The following is a 27,855-nucleotide window of genomic DNA, read 5'->3' as shown; positions in this document are numbered from 1 at the left end:
GAGCCTTTTACACAGATTTCAAACCCACCTGGAGAGTAAAAGCCTCAACCAAAACCCAAAATGAGGATTTCTTTACGGATGACATGACTGGAAGATATTTAATAATTCACAAGAGATTAAACAGCCTCGTCCATCCGTGTTCTCAGATATGGGTGCACATTTTGAATTTAGCAGAAATGTCGCAGACACTCATCGCAAGAAACTTTTAACTCTAGAAGAAACGTCAACTTAAATATTTTTGTGAATCTTTAATTGGCTGTTCTGTTTGGTTTTTTTTGGAGGGGGGCGTGCACAAAAAACTGCCATGAATGAAAATCCACCAATATTCATTTCATTGAACCATCTGAAAAAGAAAAGTCGTCCAACTCGGTCATTATCTTCTCGCCCCCGGGCCGATGGAAAGTTGCATGAAGTTTCGTAAGTCCACAAAGTATTTCGGGAGCTTCAAAGCAAAACAGCGCTGCAGCGTTCTGCTAAACAACTGAAGCAGCTGGAGACTTGATACGAGCTGTTGGAGCCATTTTATAGAGTTTTTTTTTTTCCAAACTGTTCCAGATTTAACTCCCTACCAATAAATTCTGAACTGAGACTTAAAGTCCTTCTTCTCCTTTCCCTTTTTTGCCTCTGATTGAGACCTTGGTTACCTCGTAGCCGCATTATGCTGCACAGCTACAGTGTGATTTATGTAGCTTATATGTCTGCACTTCCCAGCCCTGATGCATTATTGATGTTGAAGCATGCGGCTCACATCACCCTCCACCACACCGATTCTTACTCCTCGTACCTTTTGGGAGTCGATGGCCATGTTTAGAACCGGGCCCTCGTTGTGGAACATGGAGTACTGAGATATGATGAAGACCCCCTCGCTGGTGTGAAGGACTTTGAGAACTTTGCCTTGTTCTGTAGAAATAAAGGAGAAGACAGTGTAAATGGAACGGAGCGTCCTCTAGACACACATCTGCCAAATACAGAAAAAGACATGAAACATCCTCGGTGTCATATGTTAAAATTTGTGCATTCTGCTGTTCGCTCCTTTTCCTGATATGCGGCCCTTGTTCTGCCGTCCAAGCGTTCTTATAAATACATGGATTTGACTTGGACAGCTTCCACTCTTAAAAGGAGGCTGGAGGGCTGACAGCAAAATGGCACGCTCGAGTTTCAGATATTTTTTTTTTTGAACATGCATTTGTGGAGGCAGAGCTCCTCTGGATAGAGAAACAGTCTAAGCGTCCTTATTTAGCCTCAATGGATGGATCCAAAATCACGGTACTGGCTACAATAAAACGGACCAGGAAATGTGTTTTACTCTGGCTGCTGATAGCCGGGTGACGTTCAGAGGTTGGACTCCTTCAACAGCCCAGTCAGGTGGCAGTTTATGTTTCTGCAAACCACAGATATCTTAAAGTTTGCCAAATCACCCTCACATAAATGTTTATTAATTCACTATCACATTGGGAGGCTGTCAAGTGGATGAGTGTAAGGCTGACACCCCTGGATATTTTTAAGGAAACCTGGGGACATTTCCAGGCACAGGTCTTTTTAACAAGACCTCGGGACATTAGTAGGCGTGTTTGTAGCAAACAAAACCAGCTCTTTTTAATGAGAGTTTGGAAATTTCCAGGCATGTTTGTGGTGATCAAACCAGAATATTTTTCACATTTTTCGCCATCTACAGCCGTGTTTGTGGTGACGGAACCAGGTGAAATATCAGGACATTTCCAAGCATGTTTGTTGTGACCAAAAAGGTAAAGTTGCATCTTGATGAAACACAACAAACACAGCTTGAATCTGTGGTTTTGGAGGATCATCGATAGCTAACATTTATTGCTGACTGGGTTGAAATAATGGAAATCAAGTAGCGTTACTTTTTGATTACGTTGCAATTATAGAACTTCCACACTGAGTTTTGCTCCTGAATGAAATGAATGGAGCTCTCAATTCCCTAAAGCTTTTTATTCTTGCCTCCAGCGGGCATCTCTTCATCAGACGAGTGTCATTTGACATTACAAAAGGACGGAAAATCCGATTTCTCATTAATTCTCAACTCATTATGTTGAATCATTTGAACCCACGGGCTGTAACGCTATCCGTCTGGATTGGAAGTCGAGTAAAGCAGCCACTGACACGCAGCCTCAGAACATCAGTGGCCTCAAATTTTCCAGACCAACTGCATGTCAAATGGTTTGTGATAGTTTAATAATGTATATTTGGGAATATGCACCACTAAAGCACAATATCAACTGACATGATTAAACCCTTTAGGTGGGTCACACTTAATTGTAGCCCCGTGTCAACGTCTGGTCTCAGGACCTTCATTATTGCAATTTTGTGCTTTGTGGGGTTTTTTAAAATCAAATTATGACCCAGCAAACCTCAGGCTAGGTAATTATCCTACACTGAAGAACTGTGCAAGCAGCACAGTGCAGATGGAAAGGACGCTCAGTGAGAAATTTTGTCCTGTTTCTGCAACTAATTTGTTATTGCGTGGAGAGAATCGCTGTGGGAGAGCGTTTTCTGCATCAATTAAATTCCAGGAATCTTGTTTTTAAAGTGGTAGAGGAGAAACCATCTTCACAAAGATTGTGTGATCAGGAAGCGCTGTAAGGTCTTCACTGCCGATAGACAAAGGGCAAGAAATAATAATAATAATCACACAAAACAGTGCAGGGTGAAACCTCCCCAGAGCCTGTTCATGTCCAGATGGATGCTGCTCCACAGAATATCGACAGACGGTAAAGTCAAGCGCTCTGACCGGGGCAGAGACACACATAGGATCAAATTGCAGTGGATCAATAAGTCCACTGGTCCCATCTGAGACAAATCTGATCTTTCATAGCCTACATTACATTATCCACAACACAATGAAGTTTTATGTTCAATTTCCAAACTGGAAATAAACAAAACTGGTCGCCAAATTGTCTCTTGAGCATCGCTAGTTGGTATGTTCCTGCAATGACTAGCAGCTAGCAGCTAGCGGCTAACAGCATGGTAGCAGTCACTTTTGGTATCTGCATACACATCTGTTTCTGCTCTTCATACAGAGGCGAAGTGGAAACTGGAAAATGAACAATGGCATTAAATGTATATCCTCACCACAAGCTGGAACAATAGCATAGCTTCTGTTAGCTAGCTGCAAAAATGTTCATGAGCTATGGTCACAGCTAGCCAAAGATCGCCAGACTATTTTGCAAATGTGTATTAGTCTGGCAGCTTTCAGTTGAGTTTTGATTTGCGGTGCAGACTGAAATGTCTTTGGATCCAGCTGGACGGACCTACAACACATCAGTTCATCGAAATGTGTCATGGATGCATGTTTGAGCGTCCATGTCACAACACTACGATAAAATGTGTTTCTGAAAACACGCTGGAGAATCTGAAGCAGTAACAGAATCTTGATTCATATTTGATCAGCAGTTTGGTGATTGTGGACATTTGCATAGTTCTACATTTAGTCAAAACGTGGCTGAGAAAATGAGGCTTCCATGTGGGTCATCGAATCAAACCCACCTCATATCAGATGAAACTGTGAAGAACCGAGTCGCAGGGAAATCTGTCTGAGCGGGAGGTTGGCCAGACGTTTCTGCCAGAGTAAATAAAAGATGAGCTTGCAGATTCGTCTGGTTCCCAAGGCTTGGTCACAACTCCAACTTTAATTTGGTCCAAATGAAGTCTGCCTAATTAAATTGATTTCCCAGTTGTTTTACAAACAAAGCGCTCCAGCAGACTCACGGGCCTGATGGAAGCTGCGACACCTTTGTTTCAGATCTGCCCTGTTGGTTGAAAGTGCTTTCTTGGATGCCGCCTGAAAATGGCGTAGGCATCATTCCAGCTGTGAGCATCACTCTCCCAGACTGTTTACACTCTCATGCTCTTTCAATATTATTACCCTCCGCCTTTTTGTGGTTGTAGAGGTATTCATGAAGTGTTTCTCTACTTAACTTACCCAAACTCTCCGCCTCCACACGACTGCTCCTTCCTTCACAAATAAAGACTCAACAGACTTAAAGGCTCCTCGCAGAAAGACATTCTAACTTTTCTCTTTTAGAGATTATTTCACCTTCCCCGCTGTGAAAATGTGATTGGAGTGATACCTTTCTTATCTAACATCTTCATTTCCTGAATGCACCCTCCATGAAGCGCTTCTCTCATTTGTAATTAGGCAGGCAGGTTCCTTTGCTGTCACTTCTATCGTCCTCAAACTGTTTCATCTCCTTTTCATAAACTTCAGAATCTTTTTTTTTTTTTTCCCCCTCTGTAGTCAAAGATAACGCTCCCCATTTCATCCAGTTTATTCTCAAATGTTTCTTCGGGCCCGTCTACGGCTATTTTCAGCTCTTTTATCAAAACAGTGTTTCAGCACAAAAATAGCAGGGAGTCATTGTGAAGGAGGGGTGGAGGGTGACGGTGCTGAACTCCTGCAGCATCTGCTGAGAGAATCTGTTTTTTGGTTTTAAATATCCAGGTGGAGTTTGCTGAGCTTATATTATTTTACGGTCAACATTTTCCACACTACTTTTTTTTTTTTTCTACATCCACATGTGTTCTGTAAAGCTTGTAAGACTCCTGTACAGAAGGCTGATGTAGATTCAGACTCTCATGCTAACAGGATCTGTTCCTCTTCTCTCCTGGGTACAACCTCTACACATTAACAATGAATTACAATCATTACCTCCCCCACCTTGGTTTGCTTCTCTAACCTTTAAGCTGCTGCCACCTCGAATGTCACACTGTGCGAAAAGAAAATAGCTTTTGATCTGAAACAGAAAGTCGACTTGAAACAAGTGTGAGGCTCTGACATTTCCTCCGTCCTCAAGGGGAGCGTGCTGCCGTATCACCCTCCGTGACTGAAACGGTCTGAGCAGCTTTACTTCTTCTGGTGGTCAATCTGTCAGTAAGTTACTAAAGGAGAGGAGGTCTGTCACTCCGGCTTGTTCCTTTTGTTCCATTTTCAGCCGTCGCCAGCCTCGGGGACTAGCTGCTCCTCGGGCTCTCGAGGGTCTCCAACCTTTCATACGTCCTTTGCTGCTTTTTTTTAAATCTAAGAGACTCTTAAGGTCCCTGACACAACATGTTCACAGACAGACGGCTTTGGGCTGTTGGACTTAAGTAGCCGACTGCAGATTGTATTGGTTCCAGCTGGCACGTCTCAGCAGAGCTAACTGACTGCAGTTCAGCTTCGCGGATCACTGATTTAATTTCTGTTTCTCCTGAGTTGTCACCTCTGACTCTTCTCATATCAGCGGCATTATAAAAGCTACAGGAGTTTGTTTTCTTTGTCTTTTCATGATGTTTCTGCAAATATTTCGAGGAGTTCAGATGGTTTACTTTGCTCTGCACAGCTGCTATCTTGGGATTGAGGGTCACGTTGGGCAAATTTACAGTTCGCGATGCAGGAAGTAGAGTCCTCACTGAAGAGCTGCATCCATCAGTCCAAATATCTGCTGGTTCAAGCTTCTTGCTCCTTTTTTTTTTTTGTCACTGAAGACTTCTTATATTTTAATCGAATAACTGTCTAAATCATTGTTACTTGTGAACATACCTCATGTGAACACAGCAATGTAAAGGGTAAGCTAACAAAGCATTTCAGAAGCAGTGTTTTCCATCAGAAAGAAGAGCTTAACTTAACTTTCAAGACTTTTTTTTACAAGCACAGAACAGATATAAAATGCTGAGGGAAAGGGGAAAGACCTCCACCAGAGTCTAACTGTAGTATATTTGCCTTAAACACAACATTTCCCTGACCTTGTTGCCAACCTTACTTGTTAACCAGAATCCCGTTTATTGACCACAAGCTCACCAAAGTAGAAACTACCACTGGAATAGACGTTGAGCATCCCCAGACTCCACTCTGATCTATAAATATAGCACTGTCTCTACACTTGTTCTTCCAGCTGTGTACAGCTGGACTGGCAGACCACTTCTGACCAAGAGGGACTGAGAGTGGAACTGGGACTGAGCAGACCCACAAGAAAAGACTTAAAATACCAACCATTAACTGGGACATTCAACCCCAGCATGTTTCGAGGACGATATTTATCAGAGAAAGACTGATATTCTGAGTGTTATCTATAGAAAATCAGGACACAACCAGATTCAATTAAATAACCCAAGACTTTACTTCCATTTGATTTAAGTTGAAGTGAATGTGGGGTTTCTTTTTTTAGGAAACATGAGACGCTGGGCAGCACTGTGGCAGAACCGCGGCATTACCTCGAGTCTATTATGAGCGAGGAAGTAATTTTGCAGCCGCCTGCAGTTAATATCCTTGTCTGCCATGTTTTCAAGATGACAGACATTGAAGTTGCGGGTTATTATATTCATAAATTCTCCTGAATTATTTGCTGGCTGGCGATCAAAAGACGTCACTTTGTCAGCCTGAATCTTACAGCGAAATCCCACTGAGACTAGTGAGACAGGTCTTAAACTCAGACTATACGGTAAGCTATTTATCTAATTAGGACTCGGTAAACTAACTGGCACCGTCCTGTCAGTTTCGTCTAGGTCGACGCTATAAAGTGAATTCCTTCAGCCTGCAGATGCCTCAGAGTACCAGACGACGACTGCGACCAGAATAAACAAGATAGGTGCCTCTGCGTGTGAGAGGAAATTAGATGAGTAATGTTCTCTACTTTTATAACAGCCGGCATCAAGGTGCCCTTGTGCATTGCACAGTCTAGTCACTCTACTCGAGCTTAAGTGCCGAGCAACCAATGAGTGTTTGCTCTGATCAGTCGAGGCGGAGGCAAACAAAACAGGGGTCCACTCTGTTCAGTGGCACTTCAAAAGGTCAAAAACGCCACCGATTCCCTCATTTGAATCAAATCAGTTGTGTTAAGTTAAATTTGACTTTTTTGGTATTGAAAGTCCTTCATTTACAAATGGAATAAGCAACGAATCTCATTTTATTGTCACGTGTCTCTGAACGCCACATTAAACTGTCTCCTTGAATATGGAACTAATGTGTGACGGTGCATGTTTACTCCTGTGCTCGGGTCTCTCTTGGAAAAAAAACTGATATCGATCTTTACAAGACTGTGTAAGACTGTGTAAATAAAGGATTACAGGGCCAGTTTTCTACCAGATTTCAATCATCACAACGTGGGTGGTGTATGAACGACGGTAAACTTCCCTCCATTGGGCCGTTTTCCATTTAAATGTACAAGACTGTGTAGCAGTAAATTGCATCGCCATCACACCAGGGTTATCAGCTTGAAATTGGGCCTTTAGTGACTGTAATGCTGAACCGTTCAGAAGCCGGAATTGCTTGTAAACTTGGGTCACATCCATCTACCGTATGTTTCGAAATGTTTCCAAGTATGAAAGTGTCGGTGTCACGACTGTGAAATGAAGCTGATGACTGAAGTTACAAACAGGGACTCTGGAGATAAACTAAAGAGATTTGGTCAGAAGCTACTGAACTGCTGAGAGCTGAACACAAGGAGCTGTCTTTCTCATCGGTCTTCTGCAAAGACATGAGTTGAATCTCACAGTACAGGCTCGTCTGAGAGGAGGAAGGGAGGGTTGTCAAGGGCTGGCTGCAGTCTTTAAATGTCACCGACCCCTGCTTTGAGCAAATCAGCACGGCTTGGTTTGATTTGCCCAAAAGTGGCAATTGAAAAAGACCCACACGTTGAACTACATCTTGTACTTTTGCATTTTTATAAGCCCCAAAGAACACAGAGAGCACAGAAGTGGATTTTAAGGAGCTGTGCCAATCAAGTATGGATCAAGATTCTCTTACTGCATTGCCTCTTTATTGCGTTATGTTGTCAGTGTGCTGTTTAGCAGCCATATGAGAGTGTTTGTTACCAGCCCTCCGCCTTATTGTTTCCTGTTTCAAAAAGTATGTCACCCACCGGTGAGACTGTGATTGGTCCGACGGCCCTTTTCTCTATTTGATCTGGTCACGTAACGCTGATGTCACAGATATTTCACCTTGTTATTTTGCAGAGAGTAGTGTAACAATCAGACAATTGTTTCTTGGTTTAAAGATTTACAGTCTCCATTTTAATCTTTTTAAAATTAAGGACGTACAAGTCACCCAAAGAAATCCAATAAGATCCAAGCAGAGCAGCAACAGGAGCTCAGTCAGGGTGGGAGGAGACATGATGGCTGCCGTAAGTCAAGTCACTATATGGTTTAGCTTGTGGGTTTACACATGTGTCACTTACAGACCATCGCATAATTCTATGGCTGCTTTGTTCATGGTTACACAAAGCAGACCAGAGATTGTTTAATGCAGACCAAATAACTCCACTGAGTCCACTTTTAAAATTTAGTGGACGTGCTTCCAACCAGACTCAGATGAACCAGAACAAATGGGAAAATGCACCAGGGTGCACTAAATGTGTGAATTTAGGCGATACTGGTCCTCGGCGGAGGGAACTACACTGAGGTGGATCTCATCCGGTTGAAAGATATTTATTATCCGAACGCTCAGTGTTATTTGCTCTCCAGGCTACCGCACTAATATCAGACATCGCCTTTTCTTGAACAAAGATTAACGGCGTGTTTTTTTGGCTCTGAGCTCATCTTTGTGCGGGGTATTTATTGGAATTTCCATCACCAGGGATGACTAATGTCCCAGGGCCAGCCGAAATGCATCTGCTTCGATTTTCACTGTCGCTGGTCCAGAGGTGGACCCTGGCTCGCCGCTTCTGCTCCTCTGATTGGTTTAAACTGCTATAATGCAACAATTCATCAGGAAGAGCTGTCTGTCTGTCTGCCTCACTCACTAAAGATTGGATTACTTCAAGCCGAGAGCCTCTCTCAATCATTTGCAGAGATACGTGAGCACGTATGAAATTAACGATGCAGCCTGATGAGCTCGACTCGGAACGAGCTTGTGAATATGTATGGCTCGTGTCCTCAAGTGAAGCGGATGCAATATTGAACAGAAGAAGAAGAAAAAAAAAAAAGGGGAGGCGATCAAACAGGGATTGAGAAAAGATCAGAGGCGTCCAAGCTTTCTTTTCTCAAAGTACAAGAGCATAATTACTCAGGAATAACAGCCGCGTTCCTTCACTTGTCATTGTCTCTTCCTGAAAATAAAAAAAAACCCCCAAAAAAACAATAAAAGAGCGACAGATCTCCAGTGCAACCTGTTCCTCTGGCCTCAGATACCAGCGCGACTCAAACTGCTCCAGTTTCTTTTTAGGCCACCGCAGAGACCCGTGGCTGTTCATAGCTCTCCATCCGTTCCCTCCTTTTTAATGACACAGTTAGTAAAGCCCACAGCGAGAGGCCATCATCCTGTCTTTTTTTAACACGTTATTGTTTTTCTGCGTGCTATTATTATTATTATTATTATTATCATTATTATCAGAGACAACCCAGAAATGCCTGATACTGTAACTGACAGGGACTCATCATCAGCTGCCGGAGCGACAGAGAGATTGCGCTGCGGCGGATATGATGACACTCTCTCATCTTTCGGTGAACTTCAGCGCGTCGAGAGGCTCATACACACACGAGCATATGACTTGTGATGGTTGCCATAGTAATCTCCCCGCGGCACAAGGCAATTTTTGGAGTAACAGCTACGGGCAACAGAAGCGTCTCGGCATCGCTGCTTTGATCAAACAGAAACAGTCGCCGTGTGAAAGCCAGGCACCATTTGAATAGATTTTTTTTTTAACCGAATAGATTTTGACCTTGTGTCAATTTTAACGCACTTTCCACTATTTGGTGCTGGCATTAGCAATTCAATCATATCCTTCAGCTCGAGGCTTATTTTCTTAACCGTCTATGAGCATTCATTAAATGAATTCTCATTCATGTATGCCATTTCATCCTGCTTTTTCACGGTGTTGTGCTGCTGAACGGGTAGAATCTTGAGCTGTATGGATCAGTTGCCCTTCTACAAGGATTTTTTTAAGAACCGTGGTCTAATTTTTGAAGTTTTTGTCATCATGTATTTTGTACTTGTGTAAAGTGCTCTCATTTCAAATCATCATGATTTCTACAGCTCTTAAGAGCTTTTTTTGTCCTTCTTGAGCTCAGTTTTTGTCTCACCTCTCTTATCAACCCCTTTTTCAAGCAGTAGGCAGTAGTTTTATGCAAAAAAGGCTCTTACACATCAACTGTGCACTCCCTGCCCAGTTCCAAGCAGAAAACAGGCAAGGTAAGCGACCTCCTGGCTAGAAATACAGCCCAGGGTTTTTTCTGGAGACCAAACTGGAGCTTAAAGGTCCACTGTGTAAGAAAGTCTGTTTTTCAGTCTCAGTCTGAACTCTTTAGGATTGTGTGTCGGGACGGCGACCATCCCAAAGTGTCAGTACTTGACGAGTTTGGAACGAATCTCAAATATTACCTTCCCTACGAAGTGGACCTTTAAACACACAGTACTAGAGACAGATGATGATGTTGCTCACATATATAATGGGATCCAAAAGTCTGAGACCACATTGAAAATCTTGTATACTGTCAAGTAAACCTCGAAATACTCATTCAGAAAATCAATTGTTATTCAAAGCAAAGAGGGCCTTTCATAGCGTCACATCACGGCTGGTTTAAAGATTTCTGAGAGGGCAGTGCATGGAACTCTAAAACGCTTTAAAGAAACTGGATCAGTTGTATCCAAAGCACGATCAGGCAGAGCCAAAGTGATCACACCATCAGAAGATCAATACATCAGTGGAAAAGCATCTTCCTCACAGATGCAGAACGCGGTACGCCAATCAACAGCAGCTCTATCAAAAGAAGGCTGTCTTGTGGTGGTCCAAGCTCATTTATCAAGGCCAAGTACTTGGGGTTGGGCCAGTACATACCACAATGTCACAGTGGGTGGCTGGACAAAGTTCTATTAACTAATGAATCCAAGTTTGAGATTTATGTCAGCAACAGAAGGGTCTGTTTTGCCTCCTCTGGACTTGGACTGACTCCAAATTGACCAGATACAAATACCGCTCCAATCTTCAGGGACATGCTACACACTCTGGTTTGCGTTTTTGTGGAGAAGGATTCGTATTGCAGCAGGATAATGAGCCCAAACACCTTGAATCTGTGGAAAGAACTACTTGAAGACCAAAGCCGACCTTCGTCCACAGGAGCACTAGACGGCTGAGAAAGTATTCTGCGAGATCACGATGCCAGCTTGAATTCATGCTGTCCTCAAAGTAAAAAGGGGGATTCTGAAACTCTCTTTGGAGACACTCAGCGTTTGGACCAAACTGTATACTGTACATGCATTCACACACCTGTGCCGAGGTAGAGGACGCTGTAGTGCTCATCGTTGACCGCCAGGACAATGTCCGCCACAGTGTGTGTGATCTGGTCATCTGTGGGCAGGTCGAGCGGAGCCACACCGACGGGCCTGATCACATCCTCAATCTCCGGGTGGTATCTGATCACCCCGAGGTTCTTGATGTCGTTGTGACCTCCCGCTGTCGAGTTCTTGCGGACACACTGAGAGGAGAAGTGATATAATCGATTCAGACTCGGTTGGGCTCTTGAATAAACAAAACGCCCTTGGACAAAAAGCTCAAAATTGCTTCTGTTTTATTAACTCTCTTTCCAGAACAGCACCAGAACAAAGGCTGACTCATACAATCGCACACTAATATCTCGCTGCTGTTTTTTCCAGATTGCTGTGATTAATAAAAAAAAAAAGAAAGAAAACCCTTGTTGATTTTTCTTACCATCCCGGGGCGATTGCCGATGAATGAACTGCTGTAGCCCTTCAGTTTGGAATTGGAGAAGGCCTGGTCAATATCTTCGATGGAGTAAGCACAGATCACTGTTCTGCCCCTGAACAAAGGCAGAGAGAAGAGTAATTACATTGACAATAAAAGCAGGGCAAGTCGTTATGAGGCATGCAGGGACACAGCGAGGCGTTCTCATCCAACCCAGGGCCCTAAAATAGTAAGTATCTTTAATCCCTGGCTTGTTCTGGGGCAGCAGACTCGTCAGAACGCTAGAAAGGAAAATCTCTTGAATTAACAGGTCACAATTGTCAGACCTATCCAACTGAAGTGAGGGATAATGAGTAGATACTGGTTAGCTCTATTTTTGCTTCTAGCAACCCCTTATTGCTAATGTCAGATTTTATTTTCTGTCCCCTGAAAAGAAAAGACAACAATGTCTAACCCAGTTACCAGGAGTCCCTTTCACTCACTTTTTGTAATTCTCAAATATCTTTAAAAGTACAATTTTCCGTCTTTCTGCGTCGTCCAACATGTGTGCAGCCTAGCTTAGTTCAAAGACTACCAGCAAGCTAACGCAGCTAGCGTCTCCTCAAATACCCTTTTGGAATCCAGCCTGTCCTCACCAGAAAAATAACCATAAAGTTTGAATGTGCAATCAGCTTGTTGCGATCCATATCAAAGATGGATGAATGGGTCAAACTTGGGAATTTAACCAAAGAGACCACTAAATTATTTCACTTAGCGATGTATATACCAAAGTTAAGCTGCATAAGAAATGACTTTTTCTAAACCTTGCCAAGTACTTTTGTCGCCTAAATCCAACCAAACGACGAGCATACAACAAAAATCTGGTTTGCCCATTGCTAGTATGCGCCAATGGTCACGTAGTTTTGGGAATAGTCACATAAATCTCTTTGGGAATCGACCTGTTGAGCCATATGAGGATATTTGAATCAGTCTTTCTATTTCAGCTATTAATCTTAATTATCTGTGATCTGTGTCCTGCAAACCAAGTTCACCATTTTACTGTCTTTCTGATGCTAACAGACTAGAATTCTGAGTAACTTCAATTTTGCTGTAGGGCGAACTGTTATTTATTTTACTACATAGTCCGCCCGAAGCAAATTGCAAACATTCACTTATCACTTACAAGTTGAACAATTATAAAAGTGTTTCTCTTCAGGGCAGTGGGGAATTAATGAAGCCCTTCTTTTAGATGTTTTGTCTGTTGTTTTCAAAGCCACACACTTACTTGAGGAAAAATACAGAAATAAGAATCTACCAAATGTGTTTCCACTCGATGATCGATGAGACCGGGATCTGCAAACACGCAACACAAATGTACACCTTCACTGACACAGCTGATGAACTAATTGCATGTGTGTGTTGCAGTTTGAAAACATGCCAAAATATGGCAATTAATAGATCTGACATGACAAACTGTGATCGGCGTTTCTTTTTCTTTTTTTTGTTGTTGTAAACAATTAGAGACATCATTTGGTGAAGTCTTTCAGGAAATGATGGCACAATCTGTTCTGCACTTGTATCATCAGATGTATGACAGCTGATATCGCTGGAACACTACTTACATTATGTGAGCAATTATTCGTCAGACTTCCCACTGCTGTTACTGCTGTGACAGTTAAATGAAATGGAACCGAAAACGCTGAGGAATCTGAAATGATGCTAAACTTTTTTACAGCGTGGGAGTGTGTGTTATGTGTCTATGTGTGTGTCAGGAGGTGCTGCTGGTATGTGGTGTGTACTGCTGTGTGGGCAGATGAGTGTCAGTTACTGCGTGATTCTTTAGTTTTGTATTATTTATTGTGTCATCAGTTCGTTTCCCTGTATAATTTGCACGATCGGTCTTCTCTGAGCCTGACAGGCACAAGAAGTTTTCAGAAGACGAGACAATATTAAATGTATAAAATGCAACATTTCTACCATAAAATGTCTAAAATCCAATATACCTATGTTGTATATTTTGTTGAAATGTGTATCTTAATAGTCAGAAATGTTTTTTACAACATTCAAATGCTGAGAAATCCTAACATAAAGGAGAGATTCAGTGAGCAAAGGAAGCAAGGCAGATATATCACTTAAAGGTTTTAAAACTCTTTTCACGTGATGTTTACTGAGTCACACCAGAATTGTTCAGTGCTACAGATGTACGTCCTCAACTTGTATTGTAAACTATGCTTTTTTTGTACTCGAAATATCAAGAAATCTGCATAACAATGAATGAACGAATAAAGGAGCTGCATCATTCAAGAATGATGACAGAAGTGTTTTTTCTGACTGGTTCAGACAAGAAGTTGTTTTTGTGTGTGTGTGTGTGTGTGTGTGTGTGTGTGTGTGTGTGTGTGTGAAAGGTGTGAGGTGATCAGGTATTTCCCTGAAGCGAATTCATTTCAAAGGCGAGAAGTGTGGTTTGTATGGGTGACGTTCCTCAGAGTGACAGCATGTGATGTTGTTATTACACCATGCTGATGTTTGAACACAACTGGAACAAGCAATACGTTTATACCTTGACATGTGAGTTAATATTTAACTTAATATCTAAATATTAACTGGCAACAAACAGCTGTAGAAAATTACACCATCCACATGTGGACTGGTTCCCTATAAACTTCAATTTCACTGTTATTCAGTCTGCTTTCTAATTAACAGTTGAATTACACGTCAATGGAAGCACGTCTACCATCGCAAAACCAAAACAGGAAGAGGGATTGTTTTTCCCTGGTCACTATCTACCCAAGGTAATGTAGAACAAGTGGAATAACTGTGGAAACCCTGCACTGCATAACAAGTAGGAACCTGCTGATGGAGGAGGCAAAGAATGTGAAGAGGGAGAGTGATAGAAACAGAGGTAAAACAACAGGGAACAGACGGGCATTCACTCGTTAGAGAGCGCTCTGGTGTTGTGTCAAGGTCTGTCACCTCTGCAGACATTTCTATAACGTTAGCTAGGTGATACGCGTGGCTTGAAAACCATCATTCTTTCCCTGTAAATACGTAAAACCTGCGTACTTAACACATTAAGTGTTTTACCAGCCTTTTTCACAGCACTGAGCTCAGGGCTTGTAGGTCAAATTGCGATTGTTTTTGTTGTTTTTGCTAGCGCTCTCTTTGCAAAAGTGGCGCCAATAGTAATACTACTTAGACAACAAGGGTACGTGCTTTAAAATCAGTCTAAGATGCCTCAAATGGAATAATGCTTCTCTGGACTGCAGGTGGGCGAGCGTGCACGGCTGTCACAGCGGTTCTCTTTGTTCCACTCGTATGTACAATATTCATGTTGATCAAGTTGCTGTTGAATCAGTTCACAGAGACACGAGAAGCACGATTCTACTTCATGCAACACAACAAAGCTTCATTGTTCCTCCTTTGTTTTAGATTCCCAAATGGCTCAAATATTATGATTCCCTTCAGCCAATTAAACCGTGAAGGTATCACAATTCTTCACAATACGCTCCGGCTCACCAGGCGTTGGAGAAGAGGCCGTACATGACGCCGGCCCTCTTGTCCTGCGCTGTCAGCACCACCGCCTGCTTCATGTTGTTGTACTGCTGCTGAGTGTTTCCTGCACCGCACATCACCCGAGCCTTCATGAAGGTGGTCCAGGAGTTCTCCAGCAGGGCTTTGATGCCCCCTTCATCCACCTGAAAATAACACAACAATTGATTTTGGATTTGACCCCGAGCCCTGACACGGACACCAGAGCTCCCGTTCCCTCCCTCACTAGTCTTTAAAGCTGGAGGTCCAGAGAAATTGGTCTGTTCTTTGCACGCTTTCCTAACTGTGAAGATAATCCAGGTGATTTATGGACGTAATGATTCATTTATTAGCCTCTGAGAAACCGACTTGTGTTGCTGTGGCCAGTTAGTTGAAGGTAAACGCCCTCCAGACTTCTCTGAAAGAATAATTTCTGTGAAATAATGATCTGCTTCCTTGCTCCCTAAATTAGCAAATACCTGAGCTTGTTACTCACAGCACACTAAAAATGTAACCTTGCTTTTCTGCTCTCATCACTTCTCCTTTGATTCGGGTATCTATATACGATCCGAGGTTCATTTTCAGGGTTAATGCAGCAGGCGTTTGCCTTTGACAGCTGATATGGAAACATCTGTTTGACATCACTGATTAGAAAGTGTTAAGATAAACATGTCTCTACCCAGAGTCGTGCAGCAGCGGCTCAAAACTGTGCCTGGCTTTTCTAAATCCAACAATCCTATACACTGTGCAGATTTACTGCTCAGTAAAACACAAGAGACATTTAAAACATTTAAAGTAGACAGAAAATTATCCATAAATGACAGTAGGCCGACTGTATCGTCTTCCCTCATGACATTTAGGATTTATTCTTTATTGTAATGCTTTCAAACTTTTGTCCCTTTAAATCAAAAACTAAAATCCCACTCGCTCCCTTCAGGCTTTTCTTACAAAACACACGCCCCTCGTTCGCTAGCTGGGAGATGTGTTAGCAGCAAGTTCTCTTTACCTTTTTTAGGCTAATAAATACGTGAATAAACAGCTCTGTTAAATGCCACATTCACTTTAAAAAAAAAGCACAGTAGCCGTCATGAATCTACCTCAGTCCCAAAAACGCAACCGGGCCAGGAAGTTTCTGCTAACTGCTGTGGCGGTGTGCTTTGTGCTAACTGTGTTAGCTGCTGAACAACAGTCTTATGGGCAGCACATCATTGTCATTCTCTAACCCTGTCAAACAGTCACATATGAGAACACTCCTAACATTATTATGTATGTAAACAACAGACATGGCTACTGTTGTTAGTATGTTGGCATTGAGAAACTTTGGCTGCACGTTCTCTTCCATTCTGGTGCAACTGAGTCACTAACTTTAGCGACATATCTGATATTTGATGATAGACGATTCTGGTCATGAGCACTTAGTGTGCAGGCAGCGTGTGCACTCATTCATATGCGTATGTAGTAGATGGGTTTATTCAGGCCCGAGACAGCCAGAGGCAACAGATCTTTAACTTTTTATTACCAGGGCATTTAAATGTATTCATTAATATTGGGATGTTTTTATAAATATAACAAAAAACAACTTGGTAACCCTTCTGTAATCCACTCAATTAAAATGAGAAAACCAAACATAAACCAATATTTGGATACATCTGCATTGTGAAGAGACAATCAATGTGTCCAGAGGTTGCAAGGGTGGGAAGAACACCCGGGTTTGGTCACATAACAGTGGGTTCCTTACCGTGCAGATTCGGCCGATGCGGGCCCGGTACGGCTCCTCGTCCACTCGGGCTGTCTTGTTGAACTCGCTGAAGAAGAAGTAGATCTCCTCCTTGAACTTTATTGAGGATGGGATTATGGCTGCACCCGCAAACTGTGGATCTGGAGACATTTGAGGGTCAACAAACTGTCTTCTAGTGCGCTCTCATTTCATGAGTAGATCACCTCTTTAGAGGACACGCTGCTAACATTAAACTGAGTGTAAGAAATGGAGCATTATGAGACTCCACATGCCTGTAAATGGCTGATCTCAGTGTTTCCGATTTGCATTTTAATGCTGTAAATAAGGTGACCCAAACCATAAACATAATGGCAGTAAACACACCTACGTGTTATTTTTCCCTTGGGAACGATGGTGGGTGATCTAGAGAAAGTACCACCCACCAGCTCCATATTCATCAGTAAACCTTTACGGTTTCTGCATGACTCCCCTCCTCCTACTCACTCAGCAGCCAAATGTTCTCCGTCTTCAGGAGTTTCTGGGAGCCGAACGTTCGCCGGATCGAGCCGGCGTGACCCGTCACCGACGACATAGCAGAATACAGACTCCCATCTGAGACAGCGAGGGAAAAAAAAAAGACAGAGAGAGGAGATAGTGAGGAGTGGGTAAAAAGAAACAAACAAAAAAAAACAGAAAACGAGGAGGTGCAAGGTTCAGAGAGATTGGAGTGACACAGAAGGGGGAGTGAGGAAGGAGAGGAAGATACAGAGAACATTAAACACAGAGAAGGAGAGCGAAGACACAAAAAAAGGAGGCCCAGGAGGGACAGAGAATAAAGAGAGGCACAGCATGGAAGACATGGAGGCAGGCTTACTGTCTGCTCTGATGAGCGGCCAGCAATCACCGTGTTCACTTAAGAGCGCTGTCTCCATAGCGATGCAGAGGGGAAGCGTTTGAAATCGTGCTAGTGACGCCTTAATTAGGACAGATCGTTATTAGAATGCTGCTCAACTCAAGCGAAGAGACGGCTTGTTGCTTCGGCAATCGATCCCCCATCTCGAGGAGCTTCTCGCTGTGCTAACTAACCTCTCGCTAATTTCTGAGAGTCTCTACAAACAATCCATCTGCGTTAGATGTTTCAACAAACAGACGAGTTGTCCGTCCTTAATCGTTAATGCGCTGCGAGCGTCTGCTGCAGGCGACTGCTGCAGGGTCGCTTCGAATTTGAAACGTCCCTGTTTAGTTAATGTGACCCTGCGCTCCTCAATATTCACACAATCAAGAAGCTCCATTCCCCGTGGAGGGATGCCAGGCACTGAAGTCCGACGTGGTGACCTCGTGAAATTGATCAATTACACCCCCAAACAATAGCCTTTTATTCAGTCTAACAGAGGTGGATTTAAAAAAGAAACACTCCATTAGCAGACCTGTGTCTTCACAAAAACACTGGCGCTCATATTTGTCACGTCTTCATGTGCGACCGCCTTTTCTCGCCGCCGTCGCTGTGTGGTAAAATGAACCGACTGTGGCTGCTTTGAATACGCAGAGAGAGCTGTGATGCTGGGAGGAAAACAATGAAACCCTTGAAAAGATTGCTACTGGCAACAACAATGACGGGTACGCTGCACCAGACAGTCAGCAGTCTCTGGATGCTGAAGTGTGGCCAGATATTGAGTTTCCTCACACAGATATATACCTCCACTCTGGGGAAGCAATGGAAGTAAACAAAACCTGCAGGGCATATATACATACATATGGAAGACCAGGTTTAAAAGGATCTGCCTGCCTGCCAAAAGTACGAAGACTTCAAAGTGTATTCTGGTTATCTGTGGACGAAAAAGTGGTACCCAAAAGTGTTTTGATTTTACTACGTTTCATCCCGAGAACAAGTTGCCTGTTAGTAACCTCCACGCAGCCCTCTTCTTATCTCTTTAGCATCAAAGACTCGGTGGAAACTTCTGCCTGAATTCTGTCTGGAGCTGTTCATGTACAACAGCTCAGTTTCATCGTGATTTCTTTCTTTCTTTCTTTCTTTTTTCCCCCCATGTGAATGTGCAGAATGGCAGATGGCTGGCTCTTGTGTGTTTGGCACTCAGGGTGGTGCGATCCCCCGGTGATGCTACGAAATTACATACAGTATATGATGTGCTGGGGCAACAGGAATAAACTCATTACAGATCTGTGACGATCATTGAGCGATGGTGGTTCGGTTGTCGCTCTTCATTAATTTTCTCTTTTGTTCCTTTTTTGGGGGGGTTGACAGCAACAAACTAAGGGGAATTATTCCATAAGTGATTATTTATTGTAGGTAGAGAACGTCGCTAACACTTATAGAGGAGAAGTTTAATTCAGCTGTCTGGTCACTTACATCAACTCATTCAACAACCTTCACTTACATGAAGATCTATTTTTTTTTAATGGATTTCAAAGCTGAGGAACTTTTAGTTGTAACTCAGAAATAATTTCCTGAAGTTACCTCATTAAAGAATTACACAGGAGAAAAGAAGCCTCGCTGTGCTGTGTTTTGAATTGCAGATCTTCTCCAATTAGCATGGAGGGGTTACTTTGACTAATAGTACGCAACATATTAGATCTCGTTTAAGGTAGAATACGTATGTCTCCGCCAAGTACTACTACCTGTTCTATTAAAACGTAGTTACACATCGATCTTGTCGAGGCTCTTTGAAATACTGTCAGGCACTTTACACGAACGCGTCTCCTGTTCATTTGCATGTTATGAATAGAGAGTGATAATAAGAGACAGATTGCTCCTGGGAGCTCACGAGTGTCTGCTCGGCTGCTCCCGACTCAAATGAGTAGAGTTAATATAAAGGAGCTGGAACGATGGCTTTGCTCCAAAACAAGTTACACGAAGAAGCGACACCTTGGGCGAGGAGAAGGTTGAGACTTTAAGGACGGTGGCACTCAATCTCACGAAAATGGAACTCATTTAGACTTCAATCAGGAAAAACCATTCCGCCTCAGTGAACTAATGATTTGTGATTACTTTGAGAACTTCGGTTTGGTGGCCAGATTTATGCCACCATGAGATCCTGACATGGGAATAATCCTTGTGATGAACTTTAACATGCATAAACTATTGTTTTGTCCAATGCCATTACTTATTTTATGCACAAATAATATTCTACTGTCTTTCAGCCAATTGTGATCAATATATGTCGCTATATAGATCAAAATATGTTCATATGTGCAGGTTTTTTTTAAACAGGCAACACCAGAAGACAAGTTTCTCTCCCTGGTTTTTATTTCTTTCTTTTGTATCAAGTTAGATGTTTCATTGAGTTTGAAATCAGGGAACAGTAGACAGCAGCCTGGAGGCCAAGGTCCACTTTTTTAATATCTTTTACCTCAGTCTCTCTTTCAAACCAAACATCGACCGAATGATGTCTGAGCTCTGCTTGAAAGTATTTACATGCAAATGTCTGGAAAGTTAACGCACGTCATAGCATTGCACCGGAAAAAGGGGGAGGGGGGGGGGGGGGTGAAAATTAACATGTGACGCCCGTCGTGTTTTCATCACAGTCGATCTGAGCTGGAGGTGATTAATATTAGACCTCTGCTGATTGCACCCTCTCCCACTGAAGACCAATACCAGATGTTTGTGGGCTTTTTTTGTCCAGTGTGCAAAAGGTTTAAGAACACAGGGGGAACTTAATCCAAATGGGAACACCCATCTGGAAAATCATCCAATCAAATAAGCTTTAAATTACCAATTCTTCACTTCAGCCCACACAGGGCCCAATTATCTTAACAAAGTGCAGCTGTTATCTCCCTCTAGTTGCCTATTATCTGGGTTTATCAGCTTCACTAGCACCCACAAAAATCCCCTTTGTGAAAAATGTTTCATGGCAATTTTTAAGGTTTTCTTCTTTTTCCTTCCAGTGAATCGTGAACTCCCGTATGCAGCTTAGATCCATAACTTTCTTCCTGCATTTGTTACCTGCAGGAATGCTGATGGACCTCTGGGAAGGGTAGGCTGGCGAGATGTCAGAGGCCGACGCTATCTGCCCGTTGCCCTGGACGTCGGTCAGCACAGTGTCATTCACCTGCCGGGGGAGGGAGGACGGTTTAAACCCACACACATTTCAGAAAGTCTCCACTCCACATTCAGCTCTGAGTGAAGACATCCTCAGTAAGAATAAATAACTTCTGGCCAGGCGATGAAAAAGTAAGTGAGTTAATAAATAAAAAGCTAATTACAATCGATCTTAAGAGTGTTTTCGACTCAAGGAGCAGCTGCATCGGTATGTAAAAGCATTTCAAGTGATGTCTGAAGAAACTCTTACCAGCATCCAGCACCTGGGGCTCCCAGCGTTTGTCCCGCATACTATGATCGTATCATTTACTTTCTGAATGACGGTGATGAAATTATCACATTCCAGCTGTGAGAAGAAAGAGACGGTAAAAAGAGAAAAGGGGACAAAAGGCAGAAAATGAGGCTGAGGCAAGAGGGAGAAAAATACACAGATTGGGATTAAAGATGCAGACAGACAGAGAGAGGCGAGAGGGGAGAAACCGTGGAGAGTGTGTGAAAAAGTGATTAGAGAGGCAGAGACAACACAAAGAGAGAGAGAGAGAGAGACCAGGGGACGGACAGACAAACAAACGGGAGAGGGGAGGAAGGTGGAATGGAGGGATGAAAAATCAAAGCAAGAGTAGAACACAAAGCAGATTAGGAGGAGAAAGAGCGGATTGCTCAGAGAGAGCAATTTAAGGAAAATTGGAGGCGATCCACACTCTGAACATTTTTTTGGCAGACAGCACACACGAGGCTTAGCCCTGCAGTACAGCACTGCAAAACTCCATATGCATCAGTTATTTATTAAGTACAGGAAAATGGACCGCTATCTCCAGGACATTACTGGGTGGAGGGTGAAACTGAATACCGAACACTCCCCCGAAGGAGTAAATTCTGCTCATGTCGAGTCATGAGTGATTGTGATCGTGATTTTTTTTTTTTTTTTTTTTTTTTAGTACAAAAACAATCAAATCTGCAAATTCTGATGGAAATAAGGTTTAGATAAAATTGGAGCCAGAGGAAGAACATCGCCAAGTCCAACAAACAGGGCCAGAGCTTGTGTAAGTGTGTGTAGGTGGATGTGTAGGTGGATGGGTAGGCAGTTGGGTAGGCTGGGTAATTTGTGTGTAAGCCTATGCAAGTTTGTAGGTTTTTACTTTACTGTACTTCTGTTATCGAGAGAAAAAGTCGAACACTAAAGATCTTGGAGGGTTTGAACATTAGAGTTAAGTTTACACGGGGCAGGGTTAGTGACGGCTGATGTCAACGTCAAGCTACTATCGCGTTCAGTCGCTTAATTTTTTCATCAGATGCATCATGAGTTGTGTAGTTAATCTCAACACTACTGATACACAAGGCTTCGTGCAGTACAAACCCAGCATCCCCACGGATTATATCCATATTCAGTGATTCCTCACCTCATCATTTATGTGCAAAGCCAATGTTCAGTGCCAGTGCAGGCAGGAGTGTTGCCCTTTATGTAGCGGGGGTGGAGGCGAGGATGGTGTGCAGGCATGGAGCACTGCAGACTTTGTTGTAGGCGATTAGAGTTCACGTCTCATGCAGCCTGTTCTGGCTGCCAGCGTATCATATACAGCAGTCTGGTCAGCGGCCCTACGCCTCTGACTCTGACTGTGTAGATGCTCCTCTGGCATCGTGTCTTGAACCATCCCTCCTGTGACTGGACGGGTCATACACCGGACTTCTGGACTTCACATTGCCCTGACATGAGCTACGCAGCTTAAGTTATGCAAATGATGTGATGGAACATTTTTATTTTAACCCAAAATATGATCTATTCATCAAACTAACCAAGTATATTTTGTGCCTGAACCGAACTGAGTAGTTTTTGTGCCGGAACCAAAGCAAATCACAAGTGCTTTACAACGTTACAGCCTGAAAGTCAGGATATTTCACTTGAACTGTTTCCAAGCTTCATTTTAAAGTCTAATTGGTTGTTGCATATTACAGATTGTTGCTCGCTTGACCGCAGAGCCATTTATGTGCAAAAGGTGATTAGGTTAAGGAGGTTAGGTGAAAAATCATCGCGTGAAGTCACTGACCAAGCTGTCGAATTTGATGAGTTGGGAGAATCTGTTGTCTTAACCTCAACCAACTGTTTGTTTCATAACTGCAACCATGTCATAGTCGCCAATATTGAGGCATTCACAATCCCAAAAAGGAGTCAGTAGTGAATTGTATCACGCAGGGGTAGGTTAGAAATAACAGACTCATGGATTGGCTCTGGTTTATAAATGAGTCTGATTGGACCAAACCCCCGCCACTGACTGCAGCAACACGACTGCTTTCTCCCACAAATATTAGAAGTCTTTGCTCGTCTAGAAACCTTTAAATTCTGTTTATTTAATGTGGCATGATGCAGAAAATGATAGTTGTTGTTAAATCAGTGTTCACCTTGTGTCATTAGGTCATCTGACGCTCTGAATAGCCCACTATGGTGCATTATCATTGGATTGGATCTCAGTTGAATGATTAATATGCAAAAAAATGCACAGTGTAGACTTGTGATTTTGATAGTTGACTAATCACCTGCTTAGTTATTCTGTGAAACTCCTGGCCAATAAAGCACAAAGCAGGATTTTTCAAAAAGTTGGCATGGGCAAAAAAGCAGCTACATAATTGAACAGGTTTTGAGGATCCCCCAGTATCCAGTGTTATTATCTGGTGACAGGGTTCAGAGCAGGGCGAACAGCTGTTGTCTTAAAAGCATCCTGCTGTTTGATTTATTATTCATACTACATTCTATAAAGTTGAGCGATTCTTGAACAGACAGCGAGCTAAGTGGCCCTTTTTCAGCAAACTTCTCCAGCTCAGGTTGAGCTAAGCTCCACCCGGTCGCCCCGTTGTGACAGACGATGATTAGACATTTAGGGTGATGATTTAGTGGAATAATATTAACGTGAATTAATATTGAGTTTGCTCTTGTTACGCTCAACATGAACCGTGTTTGATGTTGGTGTATTTGCTCTCTGGGCTCAGCTTTTTCGGAGGCTGTGTGTGTTCTGAACAAACTGCAGCTGAACATTGTGGACTTAGAGATAGTTGGAAGTACGGTCTGTCTGTTAAATTACTGACTACTGATAACCTCCGGCCTCCATCTCACACATGGGGTAAAGTTTTCTACAAACCGTGAGGCTGTCTATCGCTGAAGGACCGAAAAAGTTGTTGCCTCGAGTGAAACATCCTGGCATCATTAGCTTCATTGGGGAAGATCAGGATGTTCTCATTTTACACCATCTTTCACATCCTGACTCTCTGGAGGCTTTTCCTCGAGTGTGTGCAAGAAAACAGTGCCCTCTATGTTTTGTGTCATGACTCTGGAGATTGGACGACACTGAAATGGAAAAAAAAAATCGAAGCCAGCTCAATTGCAAAAGCGGCCTTTTCCTGATGACAACACGCTAATGGTTGCTATAATAGACCCAAACTGACAGGCTGCCAGGACAGAGCAGAGCTGATACGATGAGGAAATGTTCCTGCCAGTTAGTTAACCTGTCACAACACTACTGTATCTTATTACACCACACGATTTACAAGAAAAGGCACTCACCGACTATGAAGCTCTGTATCAAGTTACTGCTAATGCAAACCAATCATTTCCCAGTGCTGCACCTTCTCATTAAACTTTAATTTTATTATGAAGTATAGCCACAGTAAGGGTGATCAATGTGTCCATCAGTTAGTGTAGCGCTCACGGTGATAATTCATCAAACGTCGATCTACAAAAACAAAAGGAAATGGTCATTTTTTTGAGAGTTTGTTGACAGGGGATTAGTGTGAAATATGGATCAAGGAGAAGCCGCGGTGAGCAGCTTGATGAAGAGCTGCAGGCGACACACTCATTTCCCCTCGTCAGGTTACCTGTCAGCGTCGGGTTTAAATCTGAAATATAATAGGAATAAATTCGGCACTTTTCTCCCTTTTCCTTATGACGACAAATCCTCTGGCATCATCATGTTGTCAGCTCTCCTTACTCTCCTCACCGTCACTAGCGAACTCTGACTGCTGCTGCTCTGCTGCTGCCGCGCAGAACAGACACTTTCAGTCTAATTGCAGCGTGCAGCATCATCCACATAAGTATTGAAATAAAAAAAAAAAGAAAAGCAGAGGTGGTGGGCAAGAATTGTAATCAGTGTATGCTCGAACACCGTGTAACACCGACTCCTGCGGCAAGCTTATTACACGTCACATTACATGTGCTGAAACAGGAAGAACACTCGTTTGTTAAACCCGACTGCGTTACATCGGCCTGGCAGACGCTGCTGGCCTGGAGACAGGAGAGCTGTGAGCGGCTGTCTGTATCTTCTCTGCTGTCAGCACTCGGACACAAGCCACCATCGACTGAAGCTTCAGCTAAAATATTTCAAGACAAGTCATCATGAGGTATTAATGTTAGCCCCTCACACCCTATAATTTCTTTTAAAGAGAACTGGTGACTGTTCTCTAAGATGATGTCCAGCTCACGCCAATACGAGTTGCTCAGCAGGCACATGATGCTGAAATCTTCCTCAAACGTGCAGCTTTTGAGCCTGTAGAACAGCCATTTACAACTTTATACATCATGAACCACTTTAACAAATAAAAGACCATTATTACAATCAACTGAAAATACAGTTTGGCATTTGGAGTCATGTTTGTAGTATTTTTCAACCCTTCTTACGTCTACAGTCTGTCTGATTCGTAACTCTTGTCATCGTGGATGACGTAACATGCATGAACCTGAAGCAGTAATAATATTTTGATTTTATTAAGTGTTTTCAACAATTATCTGTGGGATTTCTTTGCGTACCACTGGTGGTACTTGTCCAACAGTTTCAGAATAGTGGCTGCAGAACATCAGCATGACAGACTTCTACTGGCTTCTCAAAAATCATTGACATAAAAATAATAATCCAAGATTTTCAACATGCTGTTTTCACCAAATTGCTCAAATTCTGACCACACAAAGAGTCGTCTTGTTTGGGCTGTGATGTTCAGAGAAAATGGATAGAGATATTCTCAGAAGAAAGTCTCTCTGGGCCAGAAGCGTGTCCCGTTATATCGACTCTGGCCAGTCAGCTACGGCGAAATCACCCCCCAGCTACAACCCACTGCTGATTTTCTCCACATTTGGCTCAGTACATATTATCCAGAAATGATCTCTTGCAGACGTGAGCTGACAAAATCTATGTCGCTATCGGCTAAGTAGAGAGGTGAGAATGATTTCCACTTTGGCTATCGAGTAAATGCAGAATCTGACCCTGAGTAAAAATGGAAAATTAGCCCCAACGATCTGGTTAATCTCCTGTAATTATAAAACTGTGTCAAAATGGATGTGGGAATTATTCATTCATGTTGAGAAAAAAAAACAAAAAAAAAAATGATAAAAATGGTCTTGGTATTTAAAGCACATCCTTTTCTCGCCCTTCTTTGTCATTAGGACTTCTTTGTTTTGTGTGACAAGCAGCACATTAGGCAGCGCTGGATCCTGCGCTGTGTAAGATTATTCATTTGCCTCGGAGCGTTCGTAATGAACGGTGGAAGCTTTTCCACATTCTCAGACTCATTTCAGTTCGAATTTCATATTCAACTGGCAGTATTCCCTCAGTCGTCTCTCGATGGAATCTCGTGGAATTAGGGGCTGCACTTGTCAACAGCTCACTCATCTGTGCAGCATTTGGTTTATTTGTTTTGAGGTGAATCTGTCTCCTGTGTAATTTTATCTCATCTGTATAAATTAGCATTTATGTGCCTTTATGCAAATCTGAACGTGTTATTTTGCCCTCCGCCTTCCTCCCTTAATCGTTCGTGTTAACCTAATTCGAATAACAGAATCAAATCTACTGCAGCGCGAGTGAAGATGATGGTGATGAAGATAAAGACGATGACGGCGATGAGAGGCAGGATGATGTCGATGATGACACACTGATGAAGATGCAGTCAGTGAGGATGAACCTCTACCTCCAGTGGTGCATCCTTCGCCTTGCAGGTGTCAATCGCAGTCTGATCGGACGCCGCCGGGATCTGTAGGAGGAAGAAATGTTAGTTTGTGCCAATTTCTTACACTCTCCCCTGTTTGAGCATGAAAACAGTGACCCTGCTGCTGCTGCTGCTGCTGCTGAAACACAATCCACACAGCAAACATCCGCTTTGTTAGCTAAAACCATCCTGTGATGCTCACTGCACCCGAGGACTCATTTTCTCATGAAATGGGCCGTCTCCCGTCTTCTGTGCCCGTGCATCCTCAACCTGTCTCCTATACATTACATTTCTCAGAATTCCTTTAGTCAACCTGAACAAGTATGGCCATGAAGTTGTTGCACCTAGTTACACGTAGGTGGACCGAGCAATAGAAAGAGCGTTATAAAGACAAGCAGACTGAATTCATCCTCATGAGAATGCTGCTGTGTCATGTCCTTCGATCAAACAAGCATTGTTTCTCCTTTTCACCGTAGATAACTGAGTGTACTGAGTGTGCTGACGCTTTTATCAATAAATATCTCCCATTGCGATGTTTAAGAAAAAATGCGCCTACTATTTCCTTGTGAGTGGCCGATGATGTTCAGAGCCGTAGTACATGTGTCACTGATGCCGCCTGTGTAAACAGTCGTAACAGGAAGTTTGCAATATGCCGTCGTCAGCTGTGGTGTGTTGTGGCAATGAGGGTATTATCACTATGCCATTTTGCAACACCCAAACCCTCGACCTAAAGATTACCTTGAGAACAACCTCCATCTGGAGGACCATGTAACACTTCTATACCAACAAGAATCAGGACACTTTGCTCCTCTTTTTGTTCCTCTGTTCAAGCACATTCAGACAGATTCATGTGATGCAGCTCATTTGAATGAGCAAAGTGTGACTAGGCTGCAACAGAAGCAGACTTTTGGAGAAACTCAAACCGATGTCATGTGACTGCAGCCAGTCGTGTAGTTTGGCCAGTGTAAAGGAGTATAATG

At 42.9% G+C, this 27,855-nt stretch overlaps 1 protein-coding gene across 2 annotated transcripts in view; it reads right to left on the bottom strand.

Annotated features, from left to right (window-relative positions):
• si:ch211-113g11.6 (uncharacterized protein LOC559008 homolog) overlaps positions 1–27,855 on the bottom strand; it is a 48,900-nt gene that overhangs the window by 8,922 nt on the left and 12,123 nt on the right. For both annotated transcript variants that reach the window (XM_037074016.1, XM_037074017.1), the window contains 9 exons: positions 26,858–26,920; positions 21,165–21,260; positions 20,819–20,924; positions 17,362–17,469; positions 16,879–17,018; positions 15,129–15,307; positions 11,640–11,748; positions 11,199–11,406; positions 785–900 (listed from right to left, as the gene is read on the bottom strand). In XM_037074016.1, the coding sequence (XP_036929911.1) occupies positions 785–900; positions 11,199–11,406; positions 11,640–11,748; positions 15,129–15,307; positions 16,879–17,018; positions 17,362–17,469; positions 20,819–20,924; positions 21,165–21,260; positions 26,858–26,920 (1,125 nt within the window). The remainder of the gene's footprint in view (positions 1–784; positions 901–11,198; positions 11,407–11,639; positions 11,749–15,128; positions 15,308–16,878; positions 17,019–17,361; positions 17,470–20,818; positions 20,925–21,164; positions 21,261–26,857; positions 26,921–27,855) is intronic.

This window comes from Acanthopagrus latus, chromosome 17 (assembly GCF_904848185.1).
Source record: "Acanthopagrus latus isolate v.2019 chromosome 17, fAcaLat1.1, whole genome shotgun sequence".
Taxonomy (NCBI): Eukaryota; Metazoa; Chordata; class Actinopteri; order Spariformes; family Sparidae; genus Acanthopagrus; species Acanthopagrus latus.
The sequence above is the reverse complement of the archived record's forward strand: the minus strand, read 5'-3'. Positions and strand labels throughout refer to the sequence as shown.